Source organism: Calidris pugnax, unplaced genomic scaffold (assembly GCF_001431845.1).
Source record: "Calidris pugnax isolate Ruff unplaced genomic scaffold, ASM143184v1 scaffold220, whole genome shotgun sequence".
Lineage (NCBI taxonomy): Eukaryota > Metazoa > Chordata > Aves > Charadriiformes > Scolopacidae > Calidris > Calidris pugnax.
The window spans coordinates 1,278,892-1,306,039 of NW_015090963.1; the positions used below are offsets into that span (position 1 = coordinate 1,278,892).

The window sequence follows — 27,148 nt, forward strand, 5'->3', positions numbered from 1 at the left end:
GGAACGGGCACTCTGCCTCCTCCGCCCCGCCCCTCTCCTTTTCCCTGCCCAATCGTCACGAGCCAAGCGCAACCCCCGGCAGCCAATCGCGGCGCCGCTCCCGCCGCGGCTTTTCTACCGGGCAACAGGGGCAAAAAATCCACCAATGGGAAAATGCGGGCGAGAAACCCCGCCCCGACGGCCATCCAAGGTTAGCCTCGACTGGCCATTGGCTAGCGCCCCAGGAAAGGGAAAGGAGCGGTAGGGCTGCAGCCAATCAGAAGGCGCGGGGGGCGGGAGCTCGGCAGAGCCCCAAGCGTGGTCGCGGTCACGGGCGTGTATAGGGGGGAGGTGGCCGAGAGCCGGGGGTCTCACACCCGCCCGGGGCACAGCCCAGGGCCTGCGAGCAACTCCACGGCCGGAAAGGCTCGCTGCAGAAAAAGAGCACAGAAACAAAACAAAACAAAAGTTAAAAATAGGTTTTTATTACAAAAAGGGGATCCGCTGCGCACCAATCCTTCGGGAACCCGGCTTCGTGCTGGAGGAATTCCGGGGGGGGGTGTGTGTCAGCTGGCGGGGTCCCCGTGCAAGGTCCCGAGGTAGTCCCCTAGGCTCCTGGTGAGTTCCTCGCGGCGTGGGAAGGCCGCCCGCTGGAGGCAGGAGGCCAGGAAGAGCGGGAGGGGCCTGGGGAAGAGAGGAGGAGGAGGGGGTGAGTCCACGGTCCCACCAGGAATTCCCCATGCGGTGGGCTGCACGGAGCCCCCGGCTCTGCCCCTCTCCCATCCGGCTCCTCGCGTCCCCGTGGGAGAGCTACATCCCCCTCAGGGAAGGGTGAAGCTCCTCAGATCCACCACCACACCCGGGAGTGCCCCCCACCACCATCCCACCACTCCTTCCTCACACACCTTCCCTGCCCGTCCTCCCCGGGGGAGCTCCGGGAGAACTTCTGCCACCGAGCTGCCGCCTCCGGCTTTCGGTCCAGCTTCCACAGGGCCTCCACCAGGTAGGGAAGAGCAGCTGGGTCATCTGCAGCACGGGAAGGAAGGGGTGGGTGGGTTCAGCCCCAGGTCCCCAGCACCGGCTGTGGGGTACCGGGGTCTTGCCAAAGCAGCTGAAGAGCCAGGTGAGGGAGAGGAGGATGGGGAAATGGTGTCATGGGGAGGTGACCGTGCCACAGGCTCTCGTTAAGCCCCAGGGGCTGGCAACCAAGGCGGGTGGCATCAGCCAGAAGACACACCTCTCTGTCTGGGTTGGGGTTTTCCCTCACAACCTGTGCCTCCTGATGAAGGAAAAGTCTAGCAGATGCTGGCCAAGCTCACAGACCTGTGCTGGACAAGGGGAGGTCACCCCCAGGAGCAGTGCTGGCCATGCTGTGGCTGCACTTGGGACACGCATGGCTCCCCCCCCTGTTCCCCTGACAGAGCTCTGGGCCACCAGGCACAGACGTGCCCCTTCCTGGGATGAAGGGAGATCCCAGTTGCTCTGTTCTGGGAAAGGAGACCCTCTCTGGGGGAAAGCTAGCTGGGGTTTGCACGGGAAGAAGAGAAACTTCCAAGGTGTCTCAGGAGAGGGTTCTGATTGTCTGCTTCTCCAGGGCAGTGAGCTGACCAGGCCCCAGAGAAGCACCTCAAACACATCACAGTGCTAGTAGTCCTGCTGTAGCCCTTGACATCCAAACAAGTATGGGCTAAAGCATAAAGACCTTTCTGCTGAACACAGCGAAGTACCCCCAGGGGCAAACTGGTGGAAATCCTCTGCTCCTCACCAAAACCATCCTCTTACCTGGCGAGATCTGCAAGCCGTGCTGGAAATCCAACAAGGCTTCCTTGTGCCTCCCCAGTGCCAGGAACTGCGTACCTCTCCCAATGAGGGAGAGCAGCCTGATCTTCTGGAGCACCTCCACTTCTGGCAGGAGATTCTCTGGCACGGAAAGACACATAGACATGGAAACACCATCCTCCAGACATTCCCTCCCTCATCCCAGCAGGCTGAGCCAGGTTAGTGGTTGGGATGGGCTGAACATTTCTCGGGGCTGCTCATCTTCCAGCTCCCCAAGCCCCCAGTGGCCTCTCTGCCAGGCTGGGAAGAGCCAGGAGAAGGCAGAGTGAGGAACACCAAGAACCTTGGTACATTAGGTGGCTGTGGTGAGCAGAGTGACCTCAGCCCCAGCCTGCCCTTTGGCTGCCCATCTGCACGAGCAGTACGGACCTCCTCCCTGAAATCTGGATTTGAGAAGCTTCTTGCTTCACAAACCGTCACCGAGACAGCGGGGAAGGAGGCAGAGCCGAGGACAAACCCAGCTCTGACCAAACCAAACCAGCCAGAGGTTCTGGAGCGGTGCAGAGCTCAGCACATTGGGACAAGCGGTGCCAGAGGTGACACTAGTCCCAGTGCCTTGCTCTTGTCCTCAGGGCTGCTGAACACACAGGTCCTGACCCATCCCGGCGCTGTGCAGCGTCCTACCTGCTGGTTCAGCACCAGACACGTCCATCTGGACTCGCAGGAGATCGCTGAGGCACCTGCTGAACTGTGTTATGGCCTCCTTGTTCTCGCCCAGCGTGGCCCACGCCCAGCCCTGGTGCAGGTACCCAGCTGCTCTCCAGGCCAGGCAGCACAGACTCTCCTTCTGCTGGGACGGCCCTGTCCCTGGTGATGGGCACTCCGGCTGCTGCAGCCTCTCCTCCACTTGTAACATCCGTGGGATCAGGTCAGTCGTCCGGCTGATGACCTCCTCGCAAAGGGTTATGGCATCCTGGTGTCTCCCAGCCTGCTCCAAGGCAGACGCTGCTTCCAGGAACACCTCGGGGATCCTGGGCAGAGGTGAGCCACCATCTAGGGGTACCTGGGGAGCAAGAGCGGTGGCAGTGCACCGATGCAGAGCACCCAGCCAAGCAGAGTGACCCCATGCTTCCTGGGAACCCAGAGCTACTGCACAGCGAAGCTCAGACCCACTCCCACAGACACTGGGGCCTCTCGGAGGAAGCAGAAGCTGAAGGACCAACTGCTCTGCAGAGTCTGGGTTGCAAATCCCTACTCTTGAAGTAAAGAACTCCAAAACCCAACAAGGAAGGGGAAGCTGTTTCTCCAGACAGCAGTGCCAAGTGGTGTCTTGTGTGAATCTGAAGGCAGATACATGCCACAGGTCAGAGGTGCCAGGTCCCACCTCACCTCCTTCACAACTCTAACTGACACTGAAACCTGGAGTCTGGGGGTGACGCCTGGACCCAGGCCTTGGGATGGGGATCCAAACCTCACCTACCAAGTCACCAAGGGAGCTCTTTGCCAGGAACACCTACCTGCTGCTGCAGCCCCTCCTGAAGCAGAGACAGAAAATCCAGGTAATGTTCCACTGCATCAGCCACCCTGCAAGGGGGACAGAACATGTGGTGGAAGGAGCAGGGTGACTCCAAGAAGTGCCAGCAGCCAGGTGGAACCTGGATGACTAGCCCACAGGTTGTCCCTGCACCACACCTGCTCTGGTCATGACACCCTGCTTTGCCAGGAACGCCTACCTGCTGCTGCAGCCCCTCCTGAAGCAGAGACAGAAAATCCAGGTAATGTTCCACTGCATCAGCCACCCTGCAAGGGGGACAGAACATGTGGTGGAAGGAGCAGGGTGACTCCAAGAAGTGCCAGCAGCCAGGTGGAACCTGGATGACTAGCCCACAGGTTGTCCCTGCACCACACCTGCTCTGGTCATGACACCCTGTGACTCGAGCAGGGCTACAACAGCAGTACTGAGCTGAACGATTTCCAGGAGAACAGAGAAAAACACAGAGCCCAGACAAGCAGTGCTGTTGCAAGGAGACCAGAGGTGCTGTTACCTCCCGTCCTGGAGACATCGTCGTGCCAGCAGGTACTTCACTTCAGAGGGGTGGCGGTGGCGAAGGAGAGAAGCTAGAATTGGTGTGTGGACAGGGAGCTCTGTTCGGATTAGGATATGTGGACTAGAGGAAGCAGCCACTGGAGGGTTTTTTCCCAGAGCCTGTGAAACGGGAACAGAAAATGCAGTCACCACAATGCTGGTCAAGTCCCCAGCAGCTGCAATCACTTGCTAGTTCTGGCATCTGGAGACCACAGAATGCTTTAGGTTGGAAGAGACCTTAATGATCATTGAGATCCAACCCCCCTGCCATGGGCAGGGACACCTCCCACTAGACCAGGTTGCCCAAAGCCATGTCCAGCCTGGCCTTGAACACTTCCAGGATGGGGCATCCACAAGCAGAAACACTGCACTTCACAAGCACAGCTACACTGCTTTCACTCACTGCAGCACAGCTGCTTCCAGGAAGAATAACCAGGATGCAGAAACGCTGCACTTCACAAGCACAGCCACACTGTTCTCACTCACACACACAGCTGCTTCCAGGAAGAATAACCAGGATCACACAGGGAGAGGCAGACTTCTGATCTCCAAAGGGCATCAGAACGTGTGCAAGATCTCCCAGATCACCTCAAGTTTTCAGTTCAAGGTGCTCTGAGCTGCCTGGAACACCATCTCCCACTGCAGCCACAGACCTAGTTAGACCAGATCTTGGGCTATTCATAATGAGAGAGATCCCTCCTAGGATGGTATCTTAGGGATTTCGAACAGCTGAAGAGATAACTCCGTGTTTGCTGCTGTGACCTGCTCCTCCCAGGCAGACAATGGTTGCTTCAGCTAACGCACACCCCACCACCTGTTTGCTGGTGTGACCTGCTCCTCCCCAGCAGACCAAGGTTGCTTCAGCTAACGCACACCCCACCACAGCCACAATCTGCACTTAAAGCCTTCTTTACTAGGAAATTTATTAAGAGACTGGTACTTTCTGGAGTGTAACCTCTTCTCCTAGGCCACCAAGAACATGAAATGGCCACATCCAACAGTCAGGTGCTGGGCAGGAGTTTCAGACCTCACTGGGCTCCTTCCTGCTCACTGCTGGGCACTCCAGCACATGGCTGCATTGCTGTAGTCTACTTTGGGGAGCCCTCCAGGGTCAAACAGGCCTCCCAGAAGGCAGAAGCCTGCTTGAAGCTCTGTGCAGGCTCTGCTGGGCAAAAATCAACCCAGAACTACAGGAAGGAGACAAACCTCATAGAGCAGAGCCAGGGTCTGCAGCTCCGCCTCGGTCTCCCCCAGCTCCTGGTACACTGCTGCCACGTGGGACAGGGCAGGAAGGCACTGGAAGTCCACCTGGAGGGCCCTTTTCAGGTGCTGAAGGGCTGTCTGAAGCTTGCCCTAGTAAGATAGGAAGAGGTGTATGTTGCAAGGAGATTTTGCTGACACCTTTACTGTTCAGTGGGATCCAGATCCCCACTCTGCTTCTCCAGCGATCCCCACAGCGCTTCAGCCAAAAACAGGCCTCCTCGGGCTGGTTTTTGAGCTTCCCTCTCTGCAGCAACCTTTTGCACTCAGACAAAATCCCTGCCTGGATTTTGCAGCTGCCCAAGGAGGCTGGGGCCACAAGGGCAGCTTCTGCTCAAGTCCTCCCCTTGCCACAGCAGCCTAGTGCCACGCAGAGGCAGCGTGGACATCAGCCTGAACCTCCCCACCCAGCTCTCGGCTGCGTTTCACCTCTCCCCACTGAGAGGGAAGAGGTCCAGCCATTACCATTCTCTGAGCACAGCAGCCGAGGCAGGTGTAGATCTGGGCCAGGACCCTCTTGGAGCAAAATCCTCCCGCAGCCTCCTGAAGGAGGGAGAGGGCAGCGGGGAAGTTGCCAGCCTCCAGCTCCTGCAGCCCTAGGACAGATGGAACACCTCAGCTCTGCCGCTCCCCTTCCCAACCTGCCTGGTTCCCAAACAAGTCTTTTCTTCCCGGTCCCACAGGGACCTGCCTGATCTCCCCGGCACCCAGCAACACACAGCAGGATGGTGCCAAGCTGCCATCTTTGGTTTGATGGTGTTGCAAGAGAACAAGCCACTCGATGGGAAGGTCTAGCAGAAATAATAGCAGCTTCCAAGCCCAGATACCAAGATGCCTGCCTTGACCCAGAAAAAGGGCGAAGGCAGGTGTTGGGCAGGTCCACCTACGCATTCATCCACAGACAGGACGATGCAGATGGGGAAGCACACACAGAATCTCTGAAAGACTTCTTCTAGCACATCTGGGCCCCTTCTCAGCAGGATGCTTTGGGATATTAATTCATGAGAATTTATCACAAATAGTATTTGCTTTCCTTTCAGTCCTCGTTTCAAGCTCTGAGGCCTCTCTCACACACCTACATCACAGTCACATCTGCCACATCCCCGATGGAAGTGCTATTGCCACCCTTGGACTTTCAAGAGGTCTGTGGACCTCCTGCCCTCCCTCCTTTTAGGAAATCCCCATGTCAGCCTGAGCAGAGCGAGGCAGTGCTGGCTGGCCCCAGAGCTGCTGGGTTTGTCAAGACAGTGAGCAAGGGAAAACCACAAGCTCGACAGAACACAGCAGTCAGATGAGATCAATCACCTGCTGCAACACCAGGCTACAAAGCTGCACAACAGCTTTGTGTGGCTTCCGCAGCACCATCATCCAACAGGAGCAATGTGCTTGCAACAAGGCAGGTGCCAGAAGCCAGACAGAAGAAAGGAAAATCCCTCTAAGTACCCTGTCAGCCTTCTGCTTTGTACAAGATCACTGCGGGGCTCAGACACCTACCTAAAGCCACAGACAGGAAGAGGAACCCTGTGACAGTGGAGAGAAAGGCTTAGCTGGGGAAAAAGCAGAGAGGCTCTTTAAATACCGAATGGCAAAGCCAAGACCACAAGGCTCAACCCAGGCCCTCTTCCAAAGGAACAGCCCTGAAAACCCCAAGGGCAGGTTTGCTTGGGAAGAGAAACCAGGATAAGGGCAAGGAGAGGGGGGTCCTGGTACAGGAGAGCAGTGGGAAGCTGTGCTGGCTTGAGTACGTTCTCCACACGAACCTTGCAGGAAGGCTGTTGCAGTGCAGAGGATCTCTTTCAAGTCCTCGGTGCTCTGTACAAGGGGCAGGGAGGCCCCTTCAGCAGGTACTCGCCATGCCTTGAGCAGGGAGAGGAGTTCGTCCTCCCCCTCGCTGCAGCGAGCTCTTCCTGGGTCCTGTGAACACACAGAGGAGAGTGAGGAGGGAATGCTAAAGTGAAGCAGGAAACACTCATCCCAGGGCATGGGGAAACAGAGGTCCCACCAAATGCTTTGACAGCTGTGCTGGGGAGCAATGTCCTGCCACCCCTCACTGCAACTACAACACCCTCACTGCAGTGATTCCTGCCTGGCCTGAGGCAGCACCTCCCCACTTCAGAGTGAGGTGCACCTTGAGGGGCTCCTGGCAACGCAGACTCAAGCGCTGTCAGAGGGCATTCAACAAGGTGGGACTCCTCAGTAGACTCATAATCAGCAGGGAAGTTTTCTCTGCATTCCACCGCTCGTAGCTTGCTCACTGCAGAGGCTGCAAATCCACCTGCAGCCCCCTCTAGCCAGCCTGTCTCCTGTCTTGCACCTTGAGGTCCAGGGCCCCGAGAGCGAGGAGATATTCTGGGACTTATTAAAGCACTCAGGGCCATTAGGCTGCGCTGGGATGCCAGGGAGAGGATTACTCATGCTGACTGGGCAGCACTGATGAGTTCAGGTCTCCAAATGCCACAGCAACATTTTACAGAGCAGGGTTTACGACAAACACAGTATTTATGCCAGCTCTGCGTCCTTTAGCAAACCCATGGGTATTCGTATCTCTGCAGCTACTCCAGTGCAGGTCACTGGGAGCTGTGCAACACCCACCCCTGCCCAGTTACCTCAGCGTTGCTCAGGAGCCTGAAGAGGCCAGCAGTGCTTCCCAGGCGGCTGGCTGCCAGCCACCACGCAGCTTGCAGGGCCCCCAGTCGGTGCAAAGGTGCCTGCAGCTCCTCCACAGTTACCTCCCGCAGCACCTTCTGCCACAGCTCCTCCGTGCTTAGATCCTTCCCACAGGCCCCACAAGCCTCCAGAACTGGAAAAAAAACCAACCCAAACAAACAAACAAAAAAACCCCAACCATTAGACAACAGATCGGTGCCCTGTAACAGACACCCTCAAGACCAAAAGAGGCTCAAGCAAGCTTGGGCTTGCTCGTAGTAAGGGAAGGAATGAGGCTACAGAACTGGCTGGGCGTCAGCAGCACAGAAACCAAGCTCTTCAACAGTGGAGTTAACAGCAAGACACTCAGGAGACAACACATGGTTGAGAACTATGACTGCAGTTCTGCTGAGGCCTCCTGAGGTCACTTGCCCCAGGCCAAGCATGTGTCAACACTGCAGGGCCTCCTCCGACCTGCAGCCCATTTCAGCGAGTTTTCTTTGAAGCCAGCACACCATAATAAAAGAAAATATTTGTTTTCCACCATCACTAAAACTTTGCTAGAGACTTGGCACCTTACAGCTTGAAAACTCTTGTTTCCCTTAATATCTCTGGCCCATCCCTGCAGGCAGCAGCCCGCAGCCAGCCAGGCAGCTGGACATCATCCCTGGCCAGAAGCCACCCCACCTCCTTCCATCTCCAGCCACTCACCACACATGTCCAAAGAACAGAGAATAACACCCTCACCCTGAGAAGCCCCCCCATACAGAGAACGATCTCCTTACCCCTGAGTAGCCCCTGGTGTATTCCTTCTGCTGCTTCTTTGATGGCAGAGTCAGATGCTCCCATAGTAAAAAGCATGGAGTTGTAGAGGACAGTAAGCTCCAGAGGCAGGGTGGGGAGGGCAGCTGGCAGCCCTGTGATCACAGCCAATGCAACAAGAAATTGAGCTGGTTAGGAAAAACCCAACAACCATCCATGCTAAGGTGTTACCACTTGGCTTTGTGAGAACAAAAGTGTCCTGGCCTGTATTTTTTTTGTTGCTGTTGTTATTGTGGTGATATTTGACAGCTTAGGAACTGGAGCACATACAGAGACAGCAGGTGTCACCTCTCCAAGTACTGTCACTGCTTTAGGCATCCATTCCCCAGGTGTCGCAGTCTTCCAGGACTGAGACCTTTCAGCTCTCCCAAAAGAGCATCAATGACCTACCCTCTTCCAATACACATCCACCCTTTTGCACAGGTTTTCCTCATTGCATCTCCCTCCCTTGCATCCAGCTTCCTCTGTACCACACTCGTGGCAGGGAGCCCCTTCCCCAGCTTCACAGAACAAAGTTTGCCTCTTTTTTTTCCAGAAACCTCAAAGCTCTGCCCACACTCCCCAATAAGAAGATCAGGAAGAAGTTAGAGCTGGGCCTTAACCCCTTTAACAGGCACAGTTCAGCTTCGGATTGTTTCACCCCTCCCCCTTCTTAAGTTTGTTTCTTGCACAGACACCAGAGCTGCAGCCCAGTAAACACCAGTGCCCGGGAGCTGGTAATTCTGTACCCACAAGCTCCAAGAGGGAGGGTGAAGGCCGGGCACGGAGCAGGTCGGCCCAAGCCGACCGGGCCGCCACTCACCTTGCATCCTCAGGAGCAGCTCCCCAAAGCCCCCTCGCTGCTGCCGCACCTCCCGCTTCACCGCTCCGCCAGGCCCCGAGCACCGCGCTGCCTGCAAGGGAAACTCTCACCCACCGGCCCGGCGAGGGGAACAGCCGGTGAGAAGGACCGGCTCGCCCCACGGACACCGGGCAGGCTACGGCCTAGCCCCAGCCGGCGGCGTTCCCATGGCAACCGGCACCGGAAGCAGCGCCGGCCGCGGGAAGGGCAGCCCCGAGGCTCAGGGAACGGGGAAAGAAGGGAAGAGGGAACGCGTCGCACCCGCCAGCGCTCGGCCAGGGCCCGGTTCTCGGCGGCCCAGGCCTGCAGGCAGCCCGGCTCCGGGGGCGACCCGCGCCGCCGCTTCATGGCCGCCGCCGTTTCATAGCCGCCCGCCCTCTTCCCCCGCTCTCCTCCCGCCTTCCCCTGATTGGCCGGCGCCCGCCGCGCCGCCGCCCGCGATTGGTGGGCCAGGCTGTCAGGTACCATCGATCTCCAAGGCAACAGCCAAGCGTGGATAAAAGGGGCGGGGCCTGCGGCCTTCCCGCCAGAACGGCGGTGGCCGAGGAGGACCAAACCGCGTCACCCGGCGAAGCCGCCGCGGTAACGGACCCGAGGACCGGGGACGGGAGAGTCCCGGCTGCCCGCGGCCGACACCGGAGGTCGCGAAGGAGGAGACGACCACCGCCCGCCTCGCCACCGCACGGCTTTATTTATTTGCAGACATCCGGAGCCCCGCGCCACAACCTTCGGACGGCAAATCTCACCCCCCTCCCCTCACCACCACCGATTAATTAATGAAGTTGTTTAATTAACTAAGCGTCCCCTGTGCGCCAGGTACGACGGGCTGGCAGTCGCAAAAGCGGGCTGGATACGGAGCACAGGCCTCAAGGACCGTGGCAGCGCAGAGGCCGAGCTGTTGGGTGAATGAGTGCTGCCAGATTGCCCGGTTTTGGGTTTTTTCTGAAGGAAAAAAGGCTCTACTTCCTACTCAAGCATCACTTCCACCTTCCCGGTGTAGCTGCTGAACGGGAACAGAAGCATTAATGGCCAGATATACCCAGGAAAGCGTAGCACCACGTTGCACGCAGAGCTCCCAAACTGCTTTCCAGAACTTGGGTCCATCCCCTTTTTTTTTTGTTTTTTACCCCAAATTGGGTACTGAGGCACAGAGAGGTTAATAACAACAACAACAACAAAATAATAATAAAATGACAGTCTCGCTTCAAGTCATGCGGGGAGTCGAGTGGGAGCTGGGGGGAGAGGGCAGTGCTTCCCACCCCCCACCCCGGGGACACACGGGCACCGGGAACGTGACCCTGCCCCGGGGTGAAGGGTTGAGGGAAGAACAGAGGGAGATGGGACCAAAGAATGGGTGTGGAAGAGGGAGCAGATGGAGCCCTGGCCCCCCTGCAGCAGTGTCACCCCCTGGGACAGACACACAGGCAGTGCCAGCCCTAGAGATCGAGGCGGGGAGATGCCCCCAAAAGTCACCACCCTTCCCAGTGGTCACTAGACATGGTTCCACCCCTGTGCTGTGCCATGACCACGGGACACAATGTCCCACAGTTGGCCTGAGCTAGGGAAGTTTCCCAGGAGAGGGACAAGACGCTGGGCAGGAACCCTGCCAAGGAGTGCAAGCACAACACTTCCAAAAGCCCAACGAGCAGCAGCTTTGAGGAGCACACCGAGGACGATGTGTCCCCCGTCATGCTCAGCCAAGGGACACGGGGCCTGAAACAAACTGCTTGGAATAACTGGTCCAGAAGAGAACCCAGCAGGCTTCAGTGACAACCTCAGCAGTTGTAAATGGGGCAGAGATGGCTCCCCAGGAGACCGTGTTTCCCAGGGAGCCTTGGTTTGGGCCAGCAGGAACCTCTCTCCAGACACTCCTTGGGGTTCTAGATCAGCAGAGACAGCCAAGTCTGCTCTAGCATCAGCAGCACACTTCCAAGGTGGCGAAGCCTTGGACCGACGTTAAGTCCGTTATCCCCAGCACACTCAGGAGAACATCAGCCAAACATCAGCTCAAGGGCAGCCGGGAAAGGCAAATAAAAAGTCAATGGAAGAAAGCAAGAACATCTCCAGCCCTTGGAAAACTTGTTCCTCTTGAATCCGAATTTCTTTGGTGTAGCAGCAAGCCAGTCTGCCTTGGCTGAGCAGTGAGGACTCCTTGGCATCTCCGCAGCCACAGAGATGTACTCCCATCTCTGTCACTGTGAGGTTTTTCTATTTTCCGGCGAGACCCGTGTGCGTGGTTTCACAGCGCTGCAGCTCTGCTGTCCCCCACCCTGCTCTGCCCCAGCCCCCCGGGGGCCGTGAGCCCCCAGCCCCAGGTGGAAGGCAGAGGGGTGACACGGAGGCAGGAGGAGAGGACGCCCCACACACTGTCGGAGTGCTCTAACCACGAACAATGGGCACGGGGAGGCCCAGCAGCATGATGGTGGCCACAGAACTAGTCCCAAAGACGGGAGAGAATGAAGCCCAGGGGCCTGGGTGGCAGCTGTGGGGATGTCAGGGGCCAGTTCTGCAGCATGAGCAACCATAAGGGGTTCTGTCTGCCCGCACAAATAGAGCTGGGCAGCAAGGTCCTGACCAGGTTACAACAAAAGCTTCTAGTGCTCCAGGCTCAGGGTTTAGCAACATGTTATCTAGACTGACCTCACACTAAATGAAAATTCCCTGGGTAGCTGCTACCTCCAACCCTGTCCTCTCCACCAGCACTGTCCTCTCAGCAACAAGAACCTTCTGGCTGCCAAGGAGTCACAGTATAGAGCAAATAACCTGTTTTTAAGGGTGGGATTGCTTAAGTCCATGCTGATGCGTTCTTGCTGCTTCCAGCTTGCCCTTGCACTAGCCCTGGCATGAAATCAAGCAGGACAGGCCCCCAGGGCAGGGGAGATGGGAGGGTGAGGTGTGAGAACACAGCCAGCAGGTCAGGAGGGGGCCAGGCAATGGAAACCCAAAATTCAGAGCAGTTTAAGCCTCCCTGCAATTGCAACCCTCACACCTGAGCGAGCATTTTGCTGGGGGTAAAACAGAAAAATGAACCTGCCCTCAGGAGCCACTTTCCACAGCAACAGGGCGCTTGGGTGGAATGATGAGAAATAGAATGATGAGAGAAGTGACGAGACACTTTCCCCAGGACAGGAGAGAGGAAGAGCCTGGAGACAGGGCAGCAGGTCTGCAGTGAGGAACTCAAACAGGGGCAGACACCGTGCATGAGTTAAACAAACAACTGGGACCAGAAGAAAAACCAAAGCTGGAATCCCAGGCAAGCCATCCTCAGCTCTTCCCGGAGGGGAAAGAGACAAAAGGTTTCATAGCACCAAGTAATGCCACACAGTGGTTCGGGGCAGTAAGGAACCCCCAGCTTCCATCAGAACTGCGGGGGGGAATTTAGCTGGAATGTGGCCAGGCACCGTGGTCGCTGTTCCCTACCTCTGCCCATAAAGAAACACGGTGTCTCCTTGACTGCGAGCAGCCAAGGCAGGTTTGGGGCAACTCATTCGTGGCACAACCTCCCACACAGAACACCAAGGTCAAGGGGGAGATGAGCACCACGTGTGGGATCACAGATGCCATCAGCTGCAGTTTCTGGGGTCCCTTCAAAGTGACACAACCACCAGGCACCTACACAGATACCGATGGGTTAAGCCAACCCCTAGAAGAGTTGTCGCCCGCTCAGGGCTTTCAAGCAGCAGTTCCCAGGCACCGGAGTTCACACCAAGGCCTCTCCTACAGTTGGGACAGCTACTCCAGACTCCCCATTCCTCCTGACCAAATCCGGTATGGGGATGACTCTGTCACTGCATCCTGCTGCACCTCAACCATTCAAAACCAACAGCCAGCATCCAGCAGCACATGCTCAGGAAGAGACTGGGAGCCTCAGCTGCTACAGCCCAGCCCAAGGGGACACTGACAGGCCTAGACCACGACTGGAGTGTTTTCTTGGTCATGGACACGGTTCTCCCTGCTACCACCCTCCCAAAAAAAGCTGAGCCTACTTCAGGCTGGATGAGGCAGCCCAGCCTGATCCCCTTCACAGGGGGACTCTTCGTAGGGGTGAGGAAGACAAGGAAAATGGGAGAGGTGTGCAGAAGGGCCCTCCCTACAGAGCTGCCAACTGACTTTACAGAGGAGCAGCTGCCACCGAGACCCAGGGAATCATCTGTAGGTGTAACCGTGTGCACTTTGATGCCAGCATGACAACTGAGCACGAAGAGAAGTGGTGGCTGCAGGACCTTCCCTCTCCTCCCTTCCTTCCCCTCCTCAGCAGGCCCCCTCCCGTTAGTCCACTGAAGCCGGCCAGTTGCACAGTGGGGACAGCTGTCAGGAAAGTAGCAGCAAGACCCCCCGTTGGTGTTTCTCCAGAGGAGCACTTCAGGACTCTTGCTTCTTGAGCTCCTGTAGCAGAGTCCTCCTGCTGCCTACAGAGGCCCAGCGAGAGCTCTGATCTCCACTGCTGAGAAACACCACGGCAGTGAGAGGGGAACAGTCGGCTCCGGTCCTTTCGTGCAGTGCTTAGGCAGGGAGCTGGGGACAACCCCTGACTGTTGTCGGCAGGCACTCGTTGCTGGTAGCTCGTGTATCCCTCCTGGCCCCAGGGAGACAACCACAGCCTCGGCCGACGAGCACGGTCAGGTTCCCCGCATCTCCAACGTTACCTGAGCTGAAGGTGGCTGAACCAGGTGCTGACAGCACAGTCCACACGCATCACCAGGGAGATCCCCAGCAGGAGGCAGATGCTGCTCACCACAAAGCCCAGAGACTCAAAGAGGAACCTGCAGGCACAACAGAGGCAGTGAGGATTTCACAGCCAGCATGCCCACGAGGACAGGCTGCTGCCCTCACTCCCAGCAGACTGACTTTACTGATAGTGAGAGGCCAGTAGCACCCCAGATCTGAAAACCTGAATTATATTCCCTCCCTAGCAGTTGCTGCCTGCAACCTGGAAGCCAAGCATGCCTCTGGTTTAGAGGCCATTCAAGACAACACCCAGGTGGGATTTTGAATCCCTCAGAGGCAGAGGCCACCCCACACTCCTACTGTGGCCTCCTACTAGCCCAAAGGTATGCTAGGTTTAGCACTTCATGGTATACCATTTGCGGTGGCCTCACCTTTGGCTCTCTGCCCTGAAAATTCTTATCTTCCAGGTGGCATTGTATGTCCTTGGAAATCAAGATAAGGAGAAATTTCTGAGCTCTAACTCAACTCCAGCTTCTGAACTTGAAGCATAAATTAGTTAAGGACAGTCCTACAGCCTCTGCTAGGTAAGACGTCAGAAAGTTGATCACAGGGTCTCTTCCAACAGTACTGTCTATGAACTCTAGTCAAGGTGTCAGGGATATGAGCCCTAACCCAGCATCAGAGCAACTCCTGGGACTTACTTTGGGGCAAAGACCTTCCAGACCATGAGGTGCCTCCTGAGGATCATAGCTGCACAAACACAGGCCAGAAGCTGTGGGGGAGATCAGGAAAAACAAGTTACAAGTGACTCTGGAGAGACCTCCTGGGCACTAGGTTCACATCTGAAGGTGGTACCAGGGGAGGGGTAATAGCTTTGAACTAGAAGAGGGGAGATTTAGATTAGATCTTAGGAAGAAATTCTTTACTGTGAAGGTGGTGAGACACTGGAACAGGTTGCCCAGGGAAGCTGTGGATGCCCCATCCCTGGAAGTGTTCAAGGCCAGGCTGGATGGGGCTTTGAGCAACCTGGTCTGGTGGGAGGTGTCCCTGCCCATGGCAGGGGGGTTGGAACTCTATGATTTAAGGTCCCTTCCAGCCCAAACCATTTTATGATTCTACTGAACTGCACACACCCGAGAGGCTGGTACAGTGCTCACCAATAAGCATGCCAAAGAGAATTCCCTTCCATCGTGTCCTCAAATCAGGCAACACAAGCAGCCTGGGACTCACATGGGCCCTCCAGGGGCCAGCCTGGGACAGCATAAGGGAGGGCTCAAACTGTGACTAACCTCACCTAATACCTCACTGAGAGGGGCACCCCTGCCCTCCTGCTGCAGGGCCTGCCCCCTCCCTTGCACTGCCTCTGGTCTGACCACACAGGAGAATGATTTGAAGGGCTAAACCCCAGAAACCTGTTCGCTCCTTCCACAGGATTAGGTTTCTAATGTTTAGCCCCCTACATCAGCACAGCACAGGATCAGACGGACACTAGAGCTGGTGCAAAATAGATGGGCATGGCTGGGAAGAGGGGGAGCAAGATCACAGCCCTGCAGTTTCTGAACAGATGCTCCCATTCCGGGCAGATGGGTGTGAAAAGCACCCTAATCATACTGCGCCTTCCACACTGCAGCCCTTTCCAAAGCACAGAGTAAATGGCATAGCTGAGAAGAGGACCTGTGCAACTGCTCCTCCACCTGCAACCAGAGATACCACCCCTGGGCCTGTCTGTGCCCTGGCTGACCCCTTTCTCTCATCAAGAGTGCCCCACAGTTCTCACAGCACACCCATTTCCTCTTAGACAGCCTTCCCCACAGCCATCCTGCCTCCGTCTGTACCTGTGTCCCAAGGACAAAGAGGTACTTCAGCCCCAGCCGCAGCAGTGCAGTGAAGAACTTCTCCGGGGACTCCCACAGCCTCATCTCCATCATGTGCTCCTCCACCTCCTGCAGCTCCTCCCGGGTCTCCTTCTTGGGCTTCCTCTTCTGTGAGCTGGGCATCTCACACACAAAGGGCCAAAGCAGGAGCAGAGGGCAGCCAACTACCTCGAGGACAAAGGCACATGAAGTTACTGGAGCCCAGGAGGTGAGAAGCAGTCTAGGCTCTGCCATCATGCCCTGGACGTGCAGGAAGCATATACCCCAGCTCCAGTTTGCTGGTCAGGCACAACTGCATGGAGGCTGCAGGCCATGGGCAGCTCTGTGGCCCCCGAACGGGACAGCAATGACGCTGCTTTTCAGCTGGTGCTGGAGCCTTCATCGCCTCGTGCTCAGCCTGCAGGCCTCCAGACAAGGCAAAGCAGTGAGCCGTGTCTGCTCAGGCTCAACAGCCCAGGAAGAAACTGATTTACCTGCAAAGAGGATATGGGAGGCAAAGGTGTTGGCGCCCACCAGGACAGCAGGCAGGAGGTTCGTGCTGTGGTCAAAGTGGAAGCCCACAAAGGCTGCATTCCAGTGGATGGCTGGGAAGATGGGCTGGTGGCCTGTGGAATAGAAGAACTGCGAAGCAGCAAGGAGCCAGGAGATGACTGCATACCAGGGCACCGAAAAAGGCTCTGAGAGACAAAAAAATTAAAGAAAAAAAAGAGAGAGAGTTATTGATCAACATCAAGGCACAAGACAGATACACAATCAAAAAAAGCGTATTGACTTCTCTTCCAGGTTCCCCTTCCACGCTCTCTAAGAGACAGAAACCAGTCAGGGTCCCAGCACAGACACTGTGAGGGGCCAGGCTTTCCCTCTGCTGCCCGTCCTGGTACTGGACTCTCTCAGCAGCAGTGGGATTTGGTGGTTGCTCACACCCTGGGGAGAAAGAATGATTGTAGAGCCCCCTTTCCCCAGCACAAGGGATGACTCCTCCAATGTTACATCCCTACTGCATGCATCTCTCTTCTACCAGGGGATGTAAGCAGCTTTAAAAAAACTAGAAGGATTCCTTGAGGATCAGTCCACCGCCATTCCCCAAGAGCAGAGACTGGGCTCTGCTTCTCCCACTGGAAATAAGACAAGGTCACTGCATCTAAGGCCCAGGTTGCGCATCAAGAGGATGCTCTACTGAGCCCTGACTCACCAGCATCTCCAGCAAGGCCCCTGGCACGCGTGTGGATGTGCAGCAGCACGAAGGCCTCCAGGAAGAGGAGAAGGAAGGCGAGACTCAGCCGCTCACTGTGCAGGAGCATCAAGAGGAAGCCCAGAAGGGTGAGTGCTATGACCAGGGCTGCCGAGTACACACTGCCCAGCCCATACGCTGCAACGGTGGCCTTGCATCTGCCCCGCTCCAGGCGGCTCTTCTGAGACTCCTGCATCCTCTTGTAGATCTGAGGGATGACGTGGAGGAAGTCGACTTCAGAGCTGGGAACCCCCAGGTAGGGAGTGACGATGGATCCTGCCGGCTCCCGTGTGTCCTTCGCCAACACTGTCATGGGGTTGCACAGCAGGAGCAGCAGCCCCACGGATGCTAGTCCATAGACGGCCCACGGAAAGGCAACCACTGCCACCTGCACCAGCTCCTGCAGCTTGCCGAGGGAGTCGTCAGCGCTGGAGGCAACGGCCCAGTAGCAGGCGATGCAGAGGACCACCAGTGGGAAACCCCAGCGCACGAAGAGCACGAGGGGGTCCGAGCTGTTGAGGTTGCCGTAGTGTCGCAGCCAGCTCCGCACTGCATAGACCAGCCCAGCCAGCAAGGCCACGCACAGGAGGTAGAAGAGGTTCTTGGCCCGCGTGTTTCTCAGGCTGGCAAGGGGGGAGAGGAAAAGAGAGGGCCGGCACTGAGGGATTTCTTCGCGGCACTGGTGGAAGAAACCGGAGAGGCGCACGCAGACCAGGAGCGTGGCCACAAGGCACAGCAGGTACCAGATCTCTCTTCTGTAAGAAGAAAAGCCAAGGAGATGCTGCTTGGGGCCTTCTGGCACAGTCAGGCGACCGTCCCAGTGGAGCTTCCCTACCAGCAACATCACCAGGGAGGCCAGCAGGAATGGGGCCACCCGGGCCTCGGCCACCACAAAGCTATCGGAGAACATAGCTCCGCAGCGGAAAAGCAGAATGCTCATGGGGAAGGCCAGCCCCAGCCACGCTCGCAACCTCTGCCTCAGGCCAACGCTGGCCAAAGGTGGCTGACTGCCCGCCAAACGGGTTCGCTTGGGGTTCCGGCCCCACCAGTGCCAGAAAAAACCCAGCTGAGAAGCTGCGGCTGCCCATGCTGACACCAGGAGGAGATCCAGCCCCTCCTGGGTGAAGGCACGGGCCAGCCCGAGCAGAACAGCCGCCGCGAGGCCCCAAAGCAGCGGGTACAGGAGGCAGCTGCGATAGAAAGAGTCTGATGCTGCAGCCAGCTCGGAGGTCACATAGCAGAGCAAGCAGGAAGCAGCAATGAGGGCGCAGCCCCCCACCATTCGCAGGGGATGGAAGCGGGCCCAGGACTGGGTGCACACAGCCCGTGCCTCCCGCAGGTAGAGCTGGAAGCGACCGATGAGGCTTCCCAGTCTGGACTCCAGCTCTGGAGGCACCAGCGTCGCTCCCTGCACCTGAGCCAAGAGCTGAGTGTGCTCCTCCACGGCGCTGGAGAAGAGCTCCTGCAGGCGCTGGAGCTGCTCTGCTGGCAGGTCCTGAGCCACCAGCGAGTATGAGTGCAGGAAGCGGTCCACCTGTGGGAGAGGGGACACAGGGTCAGACAGCGGCACTGGGACCACCGGGAACAGGATTCGCTGCCTCACACAGCCCCTTCAGCATGGAAACAGCCCCAAATCTGCCAGCCCCTGCAGCTCAGGCTTGTCCCCAGCCGCATCACCCAGGGATGGTCACCCAAATCCAGGATATGACTGGTAGGAAACACAATTTCTCTGCCAAAGCAACACCCTTCTCAAGTGACATATCCATCCCAACAGCCACACTGACTCCTCTCAGCTCCTCACCTGCAGGTCACCTCTGGTAACACTGTGCATCACTAAGGGCTTTTATGCAGAAACTTTGGTAACAATAAGGCAAACTTCCCCCACAACTTTGAGTCACTACCAGTTATTAATCTGCACCTGATGTCAAACTGACATCGTTTGTCTGAGGGCAGACATCAAATTAAAGAGCTTCTGGTGGATCACATCAAACTGCTCCTTCTTCTTCAATGCAGGTGCATTAACCCACTGTACCATAGGCTAAGGAGAGTGTAGGAGGACAGGAACAGAGGCAGCTATGACGCCAAAGTCATAAAAAAAGAGTCTTACAAGGGCATTACCCAGGGCAGAGCAACTGTACAAACATCCAGCTGCTCAGCAGCGTAGATCTGCTCAAGCCCTGAAACACACCAATACTTCAAAACACGCTTTCCAGTTGCCTCAGAGCACAGGCAGAATCAGCCTGTCCCTGCCCATGAATGGCAAACATAGGCAGCAGCTCTCTCACAGGCCTGCGCGACCTCCCTGGTATGCAAAAGCTTCTTCAAAACCAACGTGATCTGAGCCAGAAACCTCCTCAGACAAATGGGTGCAAATATTTAAACAGGCAGGACTGAATAACGCTAATTCCTAACAGATGATGATCGATATCCTCAGTGACTAATGGACAATACCGTACACTATCATCTTTAAATGACAAAGCACTCTGGTGCTCTGTGAATACAGAGAGGAGAGGCCAAACACTTCTGTCTTCCCATCAGCAACCATGTCCTCTCCAGCTCCTCACTGACTTGCACCAGTGCTGTACAGCTGGCACACCAAGGAGTTAGATGGGGGCTGGAGGAGTTATTTATGTGCTCCTGGCAATCCAGTGGACCCTCAAAGCCTGGGTGGCATTTAGCTGAGACACATGCCTTGCAATGCATCCAGCAAATCTGGTTCTGTACCATGCCCAGAGCTGCAACAGACGACCTTCACACCCTCCATAGAGGCTCTGGCTTGCCCTGGTAGATGGGGCTGCTCCATTGCCTGGGCTTCTTTTATACCTGGTATAAACACTCTTGTTTAAATTTTGTCATTCAGCTCTTGGTGACCTGTATTAGGTTGTGCTTGGTGTTAACTGCTCCTTCTCTATCCCACTCTACTGTCTTCTTCTTTTATGTAGCTCTTTGGTATGGTTTTCCTTCTGCCATTAATCTAGAAAAGCTTTTTAGTCAACATTGTTCCTCCTCCAAAACTGAAGCAGCATTGAAACATCCATTTGTACTCCTGAATCTCCATCAAGGAGACTTGCCCCTAGTCATCTTCAGCTGTGAGGAACCAGCCAGCCTCCCCCATTACCAAATCCACCTCTGACTGCCTGGGACAAACCCTCATCTTCAAGCAAATGCCACCTTCCCAGCCAGCATTATCCTCACCACAGCACTCACCACCAAGCACTAAACAGGTGTCTCCCACTTCTCTTTTGAGAAAACGGTGCTGCCTTTTACTTCAGCAAACGCTGCAAAGAGGTAACTCTTCAAAATAAGTTCTCCACGAAAACAACACCATGTCACTGCCCCATCTTCACCAAACAGAAGAGGTTTGTGCTTAAAAAGCCATTTCTTCTCCTCTCTAGCTCAATGGGGAGGCCTACCCCAGGCCGTACCTGCTTGGCGTTGATGTGATAGACGGAGAGCTGCTGCAAGGCCGCAGACACAGCATCGCCGTCCCCGGAGAACAGCTCAGCCATCACCTCCCCGATGTTACTGTAGGGGATGGGCACACCCAGCAGCAGGGCCACCGTGGGCACCAGGTTCACCTGGGGAACGGCCTCAGGCTCCTGGAGAGACAGGGGAGGAATCGGAAATTCAGAAAGAATAGAGCAACACAGTTTTTCAGTCGAGCTAGAGGATGGTAGGGAAGGCATCCCAGTTCAGAGGGGAATGTAGGGAAGCCGGGAGTGGGAAAACACAGGGGAAGGCAGAGGCACAGCTCAGCTCCCCCTGATCCCCTTGTGGAGGGGAGGATCTGGGCATGTTTAGTTTGGAGAAGAGGAGGCTGAGGGGAGACCTCATTGCCCTCTACAGCTACCTGAAAGGAGGTTGTAGAGAGGCAGGTGTTGGCCTCTTCTCCCAAAGGACAAACGACAAGACCAGAGGAAATGGTCTGAAGTTGCGGCAAGGGAGATTTAGATTAGATATTAGAAAGAATTACTTTACTGAGAGAGTGGTCAGGCACTGGAACAGCCTGCCCAGGGAGGTGGTGGAGTCACCATCCCTGGAGGTATTTAAGAAACGTATAGACATGGCTCTTCAGGGCATGCTCTAGTGCCCAAGGTTATTGGTTTATGGTGAGGTGTTGAGTGTGGGGTTTAGTTGGTGGGTGCAGTGTTTTTGGTGGGCGTTTGGTGTGGTGTGTTTTGTATTTGTTTGCTGTGGTTTTTTGGGGGGGTTTTTTTGGTTTTTTTTTTTTTTTGCCAGGAGTGGGAAAACACAGGGGAAGGCAGAGGCACAGCTCAGCTCCCCCTGAGCGCCTTGTGGAGGGGAGGATCCCTGTTGAGGTCCTTGGGTCTGGCCCTGGCTGTCTAACAGCTCACCCAGCCCCATTCAAACACCCCTCACAGCTGGAGGGGCCTCAACGTGCGTCCCACATGCTTCAGTCACCTGCACCCTGTGCCAGCCTTTCCACTCTTCTCTTGGGAAAGGTGACAGACTCCCCACCCCTCTCGATCTAAACAGTCCCATTTAGTTGCAGTTTTCACCCCTGATGCCTCCCTAAGGCAGTGACAGCTAAGGATCGGCTTCTCCTCACCTCTGGAGGGCCTGTGCCAAAGAGGGGTGTTTTGCTGTACACAAACAGTGCTGCGTTCACTTCCTTCTCGCTGTCGCCACCATGGTCCCCGGTCTCTGTCATGCCATGGTCCCCAGCCACCAGAAGAAGGGTGTCGTTCCCCAGGTGATCCACCAAGGACCTGTCACCGGGATAAGGAAGGTCAACCTCTACCTGGGCAGGGCCCCAAACAGCCCAGGTTGGAGAGGGCACGTCCCCACCAAGCCTGTCTGCACCACCAAGATGAAACCCACAGAAATACGTGAGCAAAACTATGTGCTGATGCAGAGCTGTAACAACTGAGCCATGGATGAGGGCAATGTATGCTTTAAAACCCAACTGAAAAAAAGCCCTGTGACAGAGTGGACTGATCTCGCTTAGGTCCCCAGTCAATGGTGGCTGACTCCTCCAAGCCTTCAGGGATCTTGACAAAATGCAATTCAGAGGAAAGGTTCCCAAAAGGAGCACATTTCAGTCTGCTCCTTGTTGGGACTTGTCTATTGCATCATGTTGTGTGAGCAATCTCCTACTTTTAAGGAAAAAAGAGGTGACTGGTCCCTAAAGGGTACAATAAATCTGACACAACATATAATGCACTCTCAGATGCAGCAGGGCAAATCACTCCTTACAGCAGCAAAAATTAAAGCAGTCCTAAGAATCAAAAGCCACAACATTCTGGTCTCAGGCACGACTGTGTGATCAGGATTTCTGATCCATCCTGCACAAAGATGCAACTGACGGGCCTGTGCAGTAAATGCAGCACTCCCTATCCAGGGTTCTCCAAGTGCTTCTCAAACATCAGCTAAACCTCAGTGTGACAATCTCAATTTTAAAGATGGAAAGAGTGAGGCTCAGCTGTACTCCAGCTGCATCGTCACCTTATGGTTCAGTTGAGAAGCACATCTCCAAGACCTGAAGACAACCTTACCTTGGGGCAACCCCAAGCACAAATACAGGCTGGGCAGACAATGGATTGCTGAGGAAAAGGACTTGGGGGTGTTGGTGGATAAGAAGCTCAACATGAGCCAGCAATGTGCACTTGTAGCCCAGAAAGCCCACCGCATCCTGGGATGCAGCAAGATAAATGTGGCCAGTAAGGTGAGGGAGGTGATTCTGCCCCTCTGCTCTGCTCTGGGGAGATCCCCCTGCAATGCTGTGTCCAGCTCTGGGGTCCCCAACATGGACATGGACCTGTTAGAGCGAGTCCAGAGATGACCAGAGGGTTGGAGCATCTCTCCTATGAAGACAGGCTGAGAGAGTTGGGGTTGTTCAGCCCCAAAAAGAAGAGAAGGCTCCAGGAAGACCTTAGAGCAGCCTTCCAGTACCTAAAGGGGGCTTACAGGAAAGATGGGGAGGGACTGTTTATCAGGGAGTTGAGTGACAGGACAAGGTGGAGCAGTTTTAAACTAAAAGAGGGGAGATTTAGATTTGACCTTAGGAAGAAATTCTTTCCTGTGAGGGTGGTGAGGCACGGGAACAGGTTGCCCAGAGAAGCTGTGGATGCCCCATCCCTGCAGGTGTTCAAGACCATGCTGGACAGGGCTTTAAGCAACATGGTCTAGTGGGAGGTGTTCCTGCCCATGGCAGGGGGGTTGGAACTTGATGATCTTTAAGGTCGTTTCCAACGCAAACCATTATACGATTCTATATAATTCTATGAAGCCAAACCTCTTGTGAACATGTGTCTACGTAACCAAAACTGCCCCACAGCCAGGGAGTTCAGCTGTTGCTGGCCGAAGCACTTGTCTGTGTTAGCAGGCACAGCAAGCATTCCCTCTTGCCCTCTGCATCTATAAATTCCCTGCGAAGACCCCGCCAGTTTGGCTGAAAGAAGTCAGCTGGCAGCCCCCCACCGCCGCACTATTCACCTGAGCATCTCGTTCATCTGAGTGAGCTTCTTAGCCATCTCGGGATGGTCAGGTCCATGCTTGTGCCCACAGTGGTCCACGCCGAGGAAGTGAGCAATCAACATGTCCCATTCACCACTGTCCACTGCAGAACAAGAGCAGTCTTATCACACGCTAGCCTGGGACCCAGGCACAGGCTCTGCACCTGGATCCTCCAGCTACAGCCTTCTGGTTGCCTCTGGAAAGTGCCATTTCTTCCCCTCCTGCCATCGTCACCCCCAGCTCTCCAGCAGATCCATGCAGTTTTGAACAAAGACACACTCTTGGTCTGTGGGTGCCTGGGTGTGATGCCTCAGGGAGCTCAATGCCCAGCAAGTGCCCACCATCCATGGTTTTTGTTCACCACCCCTCAGGAGGGGAACAGCCCAACGTCACCCAAGTCACCTTGAAATACCCTTAACTCAAACTGCCACAAACTGAGCTTTTTGTAAAGGAGAATGCTCAGGAAAATGAGAACCCAGAACTCCAGTCCTTCCATGGAGATGTTTCAGGTCAGACTCATCAATGTGCCCCTCTGCATCCCATCCAGGACATGGGCCCAGCACACCAACTCTATCCCTAGCTAGAAAGTTACCCCAGACTCTGCCCACTGCTTCAGGGCCTCCACACAGAAACACTTGAGTTAAATGCAGAGAAGTGCAGCTCTCCCACAAGGACTTCATCATGAAAGGCCACTGCACCCTTAGATACGTATCAGGTAAAGCAAAGAGCATTCCCCTCAGCCCCAGGACCTCAGGGAGGAGTTTGAAATCACCTAAAATTCACAAACCAACCTCACATTTCACCTTCTTCCCAAGACCAGGAGCAGTGCTGTGGGCCAGCCTCCCCACGGGTTGCTGCACTCTTGTGTATTTCCCAGAGCGCTGCGTGCCCACCCTGGCAGCCATGTATCAAGAGCTGGGCTGCTCCTCCTCCTCCACCCTGGCAGTGTATTTCTAGGACAGATATAGAAGTCTAACCTCGTTCTGTCACACTGCACTCCCTCCCAAAGAGAGGGAAGGTATTTACAGAAACAGTTTATGGGCCCCAAAAGTTGGCTTATCGGTGGAAATCCAGCTACACTACTGTAATCCCCTGGTGGCAGTGTGTGACTGCCCAGTGCCACTCCATAAGACAAAAAAAATCTTCAGTCCTACCCTAAACCAGGATTAGCACCCCCATAAAACATAAAGGGTTATCCAGGCCCTGGGGAAAGAGCTGCTTACCTGTTGGATAGAGATGCTGCAGAATCCCATCATCCACAGTGTGAAGATCCTTCACGTTAAAAGAAGGGAAGAAATACGAGCGGAAAAACTTCTTTGGGAAGAGTCCTTCCCAGGTGTCATCTCCCATGAAGACCACTCTCCTTCCTGAGTCAGCAAGAAAGGAATTAGTGAGAGCAGGGAGCCCACCCAGTCGTGCTGTTACCCACACCAGTGCAAAGAGCCTGGGCACATCCAGATCAGGGTCTGGAGCACCAGCTCATCTCCAACCCACACCCAAAAGCAACTTAAAACTAAAATGACCACGTGGCTGCAAATGAGTTGGAGTATGGGGAGCGACCGGCCCTGTTTCTAAGCTTACACGTGCCCTCCATGCCACATCTACCTGGGCAACCTCACAGCTTATTGCTGATCTCTGACACGTCACCCCAGCAGAAGGACCCATGGTCTGAACTGGCCAGGGAGAGGCAGGCACCCTCCCACACTACTGCAGCACTTAGCAAGGTGCAGCATGAAGCTGACAAACCTTGGCCCAAGGACCACAACCCCACTGTAAAACACAAGGAGGAAGACGGCTGCTGACAGGGGTTGAGTAGAAGCCCTGCGTCCTGGGCTTCGGCTTTAAACATAACAGTGGTGGGGTTTCATATGCAGAAAAGAGAAAGCAAAAGCAGTGAGGGTTCCCACTGCCCTTGCTCTGCCTGCCACCCATCAGTCCTCTTTGCGTTGCCACAGAGCCTCTCCAGCCTGGCAGCAGGAACTATTTCCCCCAAAGCTGCTGCTCTGGTACAGGATCTACCAGAGTTTTTCGCCTTGGATGATTTACTGCTTTTGTCCACCTTGCTCCCGCATAGGGGGAGTGGACAACCCTGCCACGTTGCCTCATCCCACTCACTGGTATTTGTGCTACACTGAGCCCCGGCAGGAAATCTCTCCAGATAACACAAGAGTGCATCTTGTCTCCTTCTCTCTACTGCATCATCCCACCCAAACAAACCCTTTCCAGCTGCACTAAAGACACCCGAGCAGCACCCAGCTACACAGAAAATGTGCTGAGGTTGCTGCCTGACTGCCGTAGGCAGCTGCTGCATGAGTAGCAACTCCACAGCACACCTAGCACTAGCTCCTCCCTCATCATGGGTCTCACCTGAATGCAAACACAACACGACCGACTGCCCTTGGCTTTGTGCAGCCATTCCTGGTGGTGACCTTGGGACAGCCACCATCACAGCCACCTTCACCTGCTTTCTCATCGCCTTTGAAGGGGATGAAGATGAAGCCATGGTCCCAGCTACTTCTTATTCTCAGTACAGGATAACCCTGCATGATAGCTCTGTCTGAGACAACTATCATCTGATGTATGGCAAAAGAATTAGCTGACAGGGTAGAGGGGCTGCAAGCAGTTCCCTTCCCAAGAAGAGGAGAATAAAGGTCCAGTGTGAGTGCTGACCAGTGGTTTCCACACGCCCTGCCCCAGAGGGACACCGCCCTCACCCACCTACCGTTCTCCACCAGCTGTGCCAGCAGGTTGTCCTCCTGGATCGCGTAAGTGGCAAAGTTGCTGCCCACGTCGATGAAAGTGGGCAGCGAGCCCGTGGTGAGGCCCTTGATGCGCTGCATGGTGGCGGTGGGGGGATCAGCGCGGAAGCGGTAGAGGCGGGCATGGCGGGGCTGGGAGGTGGCAAGGTGGTGCAGGAAGCCCAGCTTGTTCTCGTAGGGCAGCGGGCTGGCCTTGGCTGGGTTGAAGCGGGCAAACTCAAACCGGAGGGCATCGATGATGACCAGCACAGCCTTGGAAAAGCGCTGGGGCGCCCAGCAGGAGCCCGGCGGGAGGCTCTGCCTCTCCCAGGGTGGCGGCAGGAGGGGGTCTGAGCAGGAACTGCTGCTGGGGAGCTCGATCCGGGTGAGCAGGAAACCGCTCATGAACAGCCCGATTCCAGCGAAAAAGAGGAGGCAGACCCAGGCCAGGAAGAGCAGCACCGGCCACCGCTGCATCCTAGGGGGAAGCACAGGCAGCCTGAGACCCCCGGGCCCGCCCCCCCGGGGCCAGGTGCGTGTCTGTGTGTCCTCCTCAGCCAGCACCCAGCCCTGCCCGCTGCCCTGCGCCCCGACACCCCTCACACCCGCCGGGCCCTCGGCTCCCCTCACACCTCCAGCCCGCCCCGCGGCCTCCTCACGCCCCCCGCACCCCGACCCTTCTGCCCCCTCAGCACCCCCTTCCCGTCACCCGGCCCTGACGCCCCCCAGGTCCCTCACGGTCCCACC

At 55.9% G+C, this 27,148-nt stretch overlaps 3 protein-coding genes across 6 annotated transcripts in view; all 3 read right to left on the reverse strand.

The window, feature by feature from the left end:
• Window positions 1-444: 444 nt before the first annotated feature.
• Window positions 445-2,391, reverse strand: LOC106894065 (Fanconi anemia group G protein-like). The gene is made up of 3 exons (XM_014952511.1): window positions 1,762-2,391; window positions 885-1,005; window positions 445-663 (listed from the first exon to the last, which is right to left on the reverse strand). The coding sequence occupies exons 1-3, from the start codon at window positions 1,922-1,924 to the stop codon at window positions 546-548; spliced, it is 402 nt and encodes a 133-aa protein (XP_014807997.1). The 5' UTR covers window positions 1,925-2,391; the 3' UTR covers window positions 445-545.
• On the reverse strand, window positions 2,387-9,381 carry LOC106894027 (Fanconi anemia group G protein-like). Its single transcript, XM_014952450.1, has 10 exons — window positions 9,375-9,381; window positions 8,536-8,667; window positions 7,711-7,904; window positions 6,865-7,018; window positions 6,599-6,625; window positions 5,570-5,700; window positions 5,051-5,197; window positions 3,804-3,964; window positions 3,276-3,342; window positions 2,387-2,821 (listed from the first exon to the last, which is right to left on the reverse strand). Exons 1-10 carry the CDS (start codon window positions 9,379-9,381, stop codon window positions 2,387-2,389), a joined length of 1,455 nt encoding a protein of 484 aa, XP_014807936.1.
• The window catches only part of PIGO (phosphatidylinositol glycan anchor biosynthesis class O), a 19,040-nt gene continuing 427 nt past the window's right edge, over window positions 8,536-27,148 (reverse strand). For 2 of the 4 annotated variants that reach the window (XM_014952508.1, XM_014952507.1), the window contains exons 2-13: window positions 26,386-26,879; window positions 24,887-25,030; window positions 23,643-23,766; window positions 21,757-21,916; window positions 20,612-20,785; window positions 17,148-18,720; window positions 16,429-16,632; window positions 15,917-16,119; window positions 14,783-14,853; window positions 14,060-14,176; window positions 9,375-9,465; window positions 8,536-8,667 (exon numbers count right to left, since the gene is read on the reverse strand). In XM_014952508.1, coding sequence (XP_014807994.1) covers window positions 9,432-9,465; window positions 14,060-14,176; window positions 14,783-14,853; window positions 15,917-16,119; window positions 16,429-16,632; window positions 17,148-18,720; window positions 20,612-20,785; window positions 21,757-21,916; window positions 23,643-23,766; window positions 24,887-25,030; window positions 26,386-26,878 — 3,297 coding nt within the window. In that variant the 5' untranslated portion in view covers window position 26,879 and the 3' untranslated portion in view covers window positions 8,536-8,667; window positions 9,375-9,431. Of the gene's footprint in view, window positions 8,668-9,374; window positions 9,466-10,082; window positions 14,177-14,782; window positions 14,854-15,916; window positions 16,124-16,428; window positions 16,633-17,147; window positions 18,721-20,611; window positions 20,786-21,756; window positions 21,917-23,642; window positions 23,767-24,886; window positions 25,031-26,385; window positions 26,880-27,148 lie in introns of those variants that run through there. The other 2 variants (XM_014952509.1, XM_014952510.1) reach the window with 2 other exon arrangements.

Coding starts and splice junctions, on each gene's coding strand:
- LOC106894065 (XM_014952511.1), bottom strand. CDS start 1,924: ATGTCTATGTGTCTTTCCGTGCCAGAGAATCTCCTGCCAGAAGTGGAG. Junction 1,006..1,761: donor CGGCTTGCAGATCTCGCCAG/GTAAGAGGATGG, acceptor CCCGTGCTGCAG/ATGACCCAGCTGCTCTTCCC. Junction 664..884: donor GGGGAGGACGGGCAGGGAAG/GTGTGTGAGGAA, acceptor TCTCTTCCCCAG/GCCCCTCCCGCTCTTCCTGG.
- LOC106894027 (XM_014952450.1), bottom strand. Junction 5,701..6,598: donor CTTCCTGTCTGTGGCTTTAG/GTAGGTGTCTGA, acceptor CATCTGTCCTAG/GGCTGCAGGAGCTGGAGGCT. Junction 2,822..3,275: donor AGGAGGGGCTGCAGCAGCAG/GTAGGTGTTCCT, acceptor CTTGCTCCCCAG/GTACCCCTAGATGGTGGCTC.